Source organism: Saccostrea echinata, unplaced genomic scaffold, assembly GCF_033153115.1.
Source record: "Saccostrea echinata isolate AGI-Se365-2 ecotype Australia unplaced genomic scaffold, CSIRO_AGI_Sech_v1 ptg000017l, whole genome shotgun sequence".
Taxonomy (NCBI): domain Eukaryota; kingdom Metazoa; phylum Mollusca; class Bivalvia; order Ostreida; family Ostreidae; genus Saccostrea; species Saccostrea echinata.
In genome coordinates this window covers 7,566,528-7,575,358 of record NW_026889766.1, presented here as the reverse complement: position 1 = coordinate 7,575,358, position 8,831 = coordinate 7,566,528, and the positions used below count along the sequence as shown (strand labels likewise).

The 8,831-nt window shown below is 32.6% G+C and overlaps 1 protein-coding gene across 1 annotated transcript; it reads left to right on the top strand.

The window, feature by feature from the left end:
* Positions 1 to 3,009: 3,009 nt before the first annotated feature.
* LOC133189174 (phosphoserine aminotransferase-like) lies at positions 3,010 to 8,263 on the top strand. The gene is made up of 9 exons (XM_061324585.1): positions 3,010 to 3,135; positions 3,815 to 3,875; positions 4,176 to 4,245; positions 4,418 to 4,623; positions 4,962 to 5,134; positions 5,355 to 5,524; positions 6,463 to 6,591; positions 6,890 to 7,027; positions 7,348 to 8,263. Exons 1-9 carry the CDS (start codon positions 3,082 to 3,084, stop codon positions 7,469 to 7,471), a joined length of 1,125 nt encoding a protein of 374 aa, XP_061180569.1. The 5' UTR covers positions 3,010 to 3,081; the 3' UTR covers positions 7,472 to 8,263.
* Positions 8,264 to 8,831: the final 568 nt, after the last annotated feature.

Below are 8,831 nucleotides of genomic sequence, written 5' to 3'. Positions count from 1 at the left end.
TCAAGACAATAGTTTCTTAATTTCAAAGCATCAGAGACACCAATGAACAATGATGAAAGCACATTAATTGAAAAACATCTGGAACACTTTTACATGTCTCCTTAAACAGTGTTAAAGCATTTAATTTATATCCAACAATATTACTTGATCGAGCTTCTATATCGATCTAATTCTATAAAAAGGGTAAGGAAGACGTATGCAGGCATTTGAAAGCCTCCATGCAGTTTCATGACAAAATTTCATCGCTTACGTGTTGGTTAGGTGTAAAATAACAAAAATTTGGCATACATGCCGCCGCCATTTCGACTGAAAAATGTTTTCAATGTTTACCACTTAGAAATTTATTATCATGATTATTTTGAAATTATATACTGCTTTAAATCCTTTGATCTAGTTGATTCACACACACTTAACGGTAATAATTCAAGCGTACTATAGCTAGCATGCTATAGGATAAGGCATCTGCCATATTAGGAAAATTTCTTTGTCCAAATATGGAAGCCATGTTTCTTCCAAATATGGCACATGGTGGGAATTTGATGTTTTATAACTAAAATTTATTGATTTAAGTAATAAAACTTTATTGCAAATGATAATGTCTATATACTAATATGATACCAATTAAAATTAAATTGAAATAAAGTCAAATGAGTGCATTGTAAGAGATTGCATCACCCATAGGACTTGTTTACAAATTCCTAATAAGGGCGAGTGACCTTCGCTGTGCACCGAACCGTGAAGTCGGCGAGACAGATTGTTACACATCAGGCGGAAACATCTAAATCGAGGCCAAAGAAAAGATATGTCTGTATTCATATCAGGCGTGTATTGATCGATTTCCTTTAACACTGATGTTTGTGCAATCAATATTTTGCAATTAGAATAGTATAATTGGATATCTTGTATTATATGCATTTCTAATGTATAAGTGGGGACAATAAATTCTCATAGAGCATGTAAAAGCACGATTAATTGCTGAATTTAATAAACGTGTGTATAAACAAGCTTTGAGAAACTGTATAGTTTTGATGAATCAATATAAAACAATGTTTATCTTGTATGTGTACTTGCACGTCGCATTACCCCATTATGCTAACAAATTTGACTGACATTTCTAAACAGGAAAACTTAAAAAATATCGTCAAAAATCACAAAATAAGTTTGGCGTGCACTTAATCACGCGCAGTCTCCATGATCAATCTTTTCCAAATAAGGTCAAGTAATCCTAATATGGGAGACGCCTAGAGCAATGTATTTTAATGACATTAATGGAAGACTAGTTCTACACATGTATTTGCTTAGTGCGTGTATAAAAGACATGAGAGAGCGACTCGTGTTTCATTTTATAAGCTAGACGGGTTTTACACATGTTAAATTAAAAAAAAAATTGAAAGATTTCCAATTACAGTATAACTGCTAATTACATTTAATATTAAAAGTGCATGTATAAAATTATTTTCGAAATTCAACGTATATATATATATATATATACAAAAAAAATTACAGACTAAAAACAAATTAAAACTATTTTCAAAACTCTTCTCGTCAATAAGATTTTTTTTATACTATAGCTGTTTTCAATGCAATTTCTTGACAAAGTGTCCAGTTTAAAGAATTTGACCTAGAAACGGAGTGGCCAGGTCATCTGACCCGAGTAAAAATTCATATTTCGGTCATTTACAAATACATCACTTATAATAGCAAAGTACAAAGTCCGTAGGTTTCTCGTCCATAAAATTAAATGCTATTTTTGAAACAGTGCATGTGCATATATGTGTTTTGTATATTATAGGAATGCGCGGTTCATTGAAGTACAAACTTTTCATTAATTGTTTCAGAATTAAATTTATAGCTTTACATATAAAATATACCTGTAATGGTTGCGTAAAGCAGAAAAAGATAAAGTATATCTCGATCCTTGTTTTCATACTCTGTGAAAAAAAAATATTGTGTGTGTTGGGTGAGAGTGTGGGTGGGTGTCTTCAATAAAAAAATATAATTTAAAAAAAAAATCAAAAATAAATTCCTAGCTGTGGTCGAGGACCTTTAATTTACATCCATTGTTTTTTCCACCCATTTCTTCTGTACGGATATAATCAATGATATATATACATTTTAACCAAAAATGATTGTAACTTAATTGACTTTTGAGCGCCGGGATTATATGGAATTTTACAAATAATTTTTTTCCATGTGCACTCTTAATTCTTACACCAACTTTCGCGTTTCATGGGGAGGGGAGCACAATGCATTATTTGGCTCCTTACTGTATACAACAATGTAACATATACTTCTCAGTGAAAATCCCGGGGGAGGGGGGGGGGGCTGACACGTATATAACCCCTCCTTCTGCTGGATCTGCTACTGAATGGGCATTAAACTATACATTTTTTTAACTATAGTTCTAACCGGTTAGTTAATTATGGTTACTGATTAAACTATTTAAAAAAAATATTAATAATATTGATAAACATGTACTAGGCTGTATTATCATACGAATTAACTTATTGATTGAATGACATCGACAAAAAATTATGCAGTATTGTTTTACTATTTGACTCAAGCAGTAGTAGTACTTGTAGTAGACGCGTGTAGTAATGAATGAAATTCGAACAATACTATGGCTTCCATATATTAATATAGATCTATTGCATCATGCACGGTCTTTCTCATGATTAACTGCATCACGGTGAGGCATCAAAAATGTCTAGAACATTTTGAAATTCTGCATGCAATTTCTATTCAGTGTCTAATTTTTATCCGCAAATTATTGCACTCAAATTTATTTTCAATAAAATGAAATGAGTTGACCTCATTAACAATGAACTCGCTTGTCTAGCTATTATGTCACAAAACACCATTCGCTAGAAACGTGGATCAACTGATGACCCCAGTTATCTCCATTCTGATTGGTCGACCTTATACCTCAGCCAATCACAACGTAGAGAGACCATTGCGGATAGTATAAAATCTCGCAGAGACAAATTTTCTTCCTCACTCGTTGCAAATCGAAGTTTGGATGAGGATCGGTTCGAATAGTTCATTCAAAAGACACTTTATTTACAACAAACGGAAATAGTCATGGCGGAAAGAGTTATCAATTTTTCAGCTGGACCTGCAAAACTCCCTAGGAAGGTATAATTTACGCTTTTTCTATATATGCATGGTGCAGGGCCGCTGTAGTAAAATAATGTTATTTTTGGGAATTTTCCCCTTTAGCAGCTTCAGTGAAGAGGGGGACAGTTTTAAGGACATGAATTTAATAATAGTTTTTGAGATTTATTTATAATTGATTTTTAAGGGGGAGACTGAAAGGAAAATAATGTACAAACAATTTTTATTTTTAAAATGCACTTATTTAGAATCATAAATAAATAAATAAATAAATAAATAATAATAATAATAATAATATATATATATATATATATATATATATATATATATATATATATATATATATAATAATAATAATAATAATATATATATATATATATATATATATATATATATATATATATATATATATATATATATATATATATATCTTCATTTTTGTGTATTTAGAAAAAAAGGAAAAGTAATAAACTTATTTTTTTATGACTTAAAAAAAATACTTTTAGAGATTAATTATAGCACACTTTATTTAATTTATTTAAATGCATATCGTTAATTTTAATTTTATGAATTCAAAAATTTGGAAGGAAATTATTTTGATGATCTAACAACTTCAACAGGTTCAAATGCAATCTTAACGAATTTTGGATATCGTTGATCAATATTACTCAGACTTAATCAATGAATTCTGATTTGACAGGTGCTGGAAACTGCACAGAAGGAAATGCTCAATTATAACAACACAGGAATTAGTGTCATGGGTGAGTAATTAATTAGTGTAATTAACAATTTCATTAAAACCTGAGGAAAAAACTCAACAAGTTGAGTGAAACTGAGACTAGACTTTTCTTTTTTTAATCCCTAACTGTGTGACATGGGGGAAAATTAATTTTTAACTAGTCTAATTTGCTCATAAAGTCTATAAAAATATTGACTTTGAATTTGAACTAAAAAAAAAATGCCCATTTTTTTTAAATTCACAACTGCATGAATTGAGTACAGTAGAAAAGTAAATGTTTGCCATGTTTTACATGTATGGAAGTTTTAACTTTATATTTCAGAGCTAAGTCACAGATCAGCAGATTTTACGAAGATAATAAATGCTGCTGAGAGAAACTTTAGAGAATTATTGTAAGATTTAATTGCTTCTACCAAAATTAACAATCATTATGAGTTAAGTGTGTCTATTAATTTGTTTGGAGTGATCATGATAGTTAATGCCCCAAATTCATAGATCCACACCTTTAATTTATACGAAATTATATGTGGCCTTTAAACTTAAACATATGTTTTCTAATTTCAGAAATGTTCCCGATAATTACAAAGTCATTTTTAAACAGGGGGGTGGCACTGGTCAATTCTCAGCAGTCCCCCTGAATCTAATGAACTTGGGGCCTGCGGCTAAGGCCGACTACATCATCACAGGGTCATGGTCAGCTAAAGCTGCAAAAGAGGCTGAAAAATATGGAACTGTGAACCATGTGCTTCCTAAGCTGGATTCTTATACATGTAAGTGAATGCTCAGTACAGAATTATAAATATTGGTATATTAGACAACTGGGTAGGAGCTATGCTCAGAAAAAAAAGTTATAAAGGATGTTTCTATCACACTGCAAAAATGGACTATTTCAGGAATTGCTTGATTTTTGTTCAGTTTCTTGTTAAAATACTCAAGAAAAATTCTTTATAATTCTCAGAAAAAGCTGACTGAATTAATTACAAAGACATTTTATTATTTAGGAGTCTGACTGCCACTTTCGATAGATCAACATAATCAATTTCACTTCACCAAATTGAAAGCTGAAGTATGAAACTTGTAAAGATTTTAGTAACTTTTTAATTTACAGATATTCCTGATGCCAGTAAGTGGTCACTTAGTCCAGATGCTTCATATGTGTATTACTGTTCTAATGAAACAATCCACGGAGTTGAATTTTCTGATATCCCAGAAACAAACGGTGTTCCCCTTGTTTGTGATATGTCCTCCAATATTCTGTCCAAACCAATAGACGTATCAAAGGTTAGTGTTTGTAATAATAATTGTGTTAAATAAACACAATGTCCTTTATAATTTTGAAGGTTGGCAGTTTCATGAAGCTGTCTGTGAGTTTTTTGGGGGGAGAAGGGGGAAGAATCTTGTAAAAAAAAAATTTGAAGTATAATCCCAATTTTTATCAAATCTTTGTAAAATACTTAGAAGGTTTCAAAAATGTAAATCTCTTGTTTGTAATGTGTTGCAGTTTGGTGTGATCTTTGCTGGTGCCCAGAAGAATATGGGCTGTGCGGGTGTGACCCTTGTCATTGTTAGAGAGGATCTCCTGGGCAAGGCCATGCCACAATGTCCTGTCACACTGGACTACAAAATACAAGTGGGCAACAATTCACTCTACAACACAGCTCCCACCTACAAGTATGTTTGAGTTCTGATGTTTTATTTCCTACCCATAAAATGTTGGAACCTCAGCTGTTGCATTCACATTGACTATTAATTGTCGCTTTCACAATGACTATTAATAATTATTATGCTTCCTGTCAGTTTGTCTCTACATAGTCAAAACCCAACTATTTTTGCATAGTGGTCTAAGGATTTATATAGCGTAAGCATACTATGCCGAAATAGACCACGGCTTCTTTTTCTGAAGAAAATCCGACAGCGCCCACGCCGGGGATCGAACTCACGACCCCAGGATTATCAGTCCGACGCGCTACCGATTACGCTAGAGACGCTGTTATCTATAACACTGTATTATAATATATATAAACTTAGTTTCAAAGATTTTACACTAAAAGAAAAAAAAATAAACAAAATAATTTTTATAAAATAGGATCTTGCAATTTTTTACCCTTCACACAACTAAATTTCTCAACTATTTGTACATGGAACATTCAAAATATTAAAGACAAAAGATTATGACGTACATGTAGCACAACGTGACGTCATAATAGGGGTGTACTAACATGAATGTAAGAGGTGATGAAACATTGGAAAGGGAGAAAATATTGTCGTTTTTATACAACAGTCAGCATAATAATAACAATAGTGTTGTACTTTGCATGCACTATGCCTAAATAGAAGTCAGGGTTTGACACATAGTGCACTCGCCTCCGGCTCGTGCACCATGTGTCAAACCCTGACTACTATTTAGGCATAGTGCATGCAAAGTACAACACTATTATATAATGAGTCGACTTGAATTTTGTTTGTAATTTTATTAAAAAATTGCAAAGTCACATTTTTTAAAAATTTTAATGAAACAGCAATTACTAAATGAATCTAGAATATATGTTAGGATTTACATAAAATCATTTTCTAAGATTGACATTTTATGTTTTGACTGTTTTTTTCAGCATCTACATCCTGGGTTTGGTTCTACAGTGGGTAAAAGATGAGGGCGGTGTTCAAAAAATGGCAGAAAACTCCAAACAGAAGTCGGAGGCGGTGTACAACGCCATAGAAAAATCTAACGGGTTCTACCAGTAAGAGTCTTTACACAAATCCTTCAAAAGAAAAAGCTACAAGTCCCATCACATTTATTCTATTCTTTAAAAACTATAAATTGGTTTGCCTGACTGTTTCATACTGAATGTAGAAATTCTGTGAGCTTGTATGTGAGGCGTGTTCATTAACATGAAGAAAACTACTATCATGTTCTACCTATGATTATTATAATTTTTGGACTTGGGGCAATTGAGCTCCCATGTTTGAGGTAATTCTGTACTTTTGTAATCAGTTGATGTCAATTTTAATCATTTTGAATGCTTTTTTTTTTTTCAGTGCCACAGTGGAGGCTCATTGTCGCAGTCGTATGAACGCCCCATTCAGAATAGGGGGGCCAGATGGGGATGAAGCATTGGAAAAGAAATTTTTAGAAGAGGCCAGCAAGAAAGGAATGATTCAACTTAAAGGACACAGGTAATTAAAGGGTCAGAGTTCTTAAGTATTAAAGGGACCTTCCAGAGGGTCTTAAGGCCTTATCGGGGTTTAAATGTCAAAATTGTAAGGGAAGGAAAAACGTAAGTTGCAATTTTCATCATGGACATGCTTCGATATTTTCTACCTTTTTAAGAGCATACATGTATATGCGTATGATTATACATTTAAGTATTCATTCAAATTTATGCATTTATTAATGATATCAAGTAATTCCAAGCAGGAATTTTCTGAGCAAATTTACAAGTCAGTGTTTTAAGGGTCAATACTTTAGCAGTAATGTTGTATTTATTTCCCTACAGATCAGTGGGAGGAATTCGAGCCTCGCTATACAACGCACTCTCTCTAGAGGAAGCCAATCTCTTAGTCAGCTTCATGCAGGAGTTCTACATTCAACACAAGTCCATAACATCATGTCAAGGTTAAAGATATTTTTAGCTTATCTGACCTTAGGGTCAAGGACATGTCATCCAGATGAGTTGAATGTGTGTTAGGTCAAGGTGTGTAGAAAAGGCATTACAGTTCATGTGTAGACAGTACCTAGTGCTAAGATCTGCCTGTTTGTTTTATAAATTGTATTGGGGGCCAGGCTTACTGGATGTTGTATTTTCTGCACAATATAAGGCATCAGGGGCTTTTAAATGCAATTTGACAATATTGAGCTCATTTAAGATATTCTATGCAATAATATACTCGATGAAATTTGTTTAATTTATTGTACAGTATCGGCATTTTATTTGTTTTGACTTGTACTTTTTTTTAACAAATTGCAGATTTTTAAAACATTTGTTGTTAACTGTTGCAATGCCAAAGAAAGATATTTTATTGTGCATAAATTTGACTCTTCATTGTGAATACATGTACGCGTGAAATGAGCAGAATGTATGCTAATACTAAAGTTAGTGGTGTGTGAAGGTTTATTTCTTATGTTGAAAGATTGCAAGATGAGATGAGAGCATTTCAAATGAATCATTATACATGTAATGTCACACTTTTTGTCATAACTGAATTTTCTCCATTTAAAATTATATCCATGGCATGAGTTCGGTATAGAAGTTGCTTGTTTGAGATGAATGAAAGGCAATTTATTTTTGACAAACTCCGATCAAATTTATTTTGTTTTTGTATTGTTGAATTATATTGTGGTTGTAATGTACTTAAAATGAATAATGTACCCTTGTTTTTCAAGGGTCTTTAATAAAAGTAGATAAAATAGTCTTTCATATTTAGCAGGTTTTCAGATATTTATCAATACAACTCGTAGATCTCTGGAACTACCTTGTACAAACTGTAATACAGTCGAACCTCCTTGTCTCGAACTCAAAGGGACCATGAAAAAACGAGATATCCGAGGAGGATCGAGGGTAAAATACTTAAAGAGTAAGTGGTTGGGACTTGCAAATCACTTCCACATATTCATGGTATTCGAGATACCAGTTTTCAAGATACTGAAGTTCAACTGTATTACCTTTCAGCCCCCGACTCGAGCTGAAGCTGTGTAAATGCAGATGTGAGTAGTAAGGTGATGGGGAAGCATCATATTAAAATGCAGAAGCACTTCCAAGTTAATGACTTGTGAATTAGGTAATCTCAAACTTTGTTAGGCTGTCTACAAGGTTAAGTGGAAGCAACTTTGGGGCACTGACTTCATTGTTATCCGACAACCTCGATATTTTTCAAAATTTCAAGGTAACATCAGTTAAATTCTGTAGATTCTTTTCTCTAAAAACAAAGGTAATCAAAGATTAATGAAGCTTATCTTGAGAAATATAATAAGGCAAAGTCT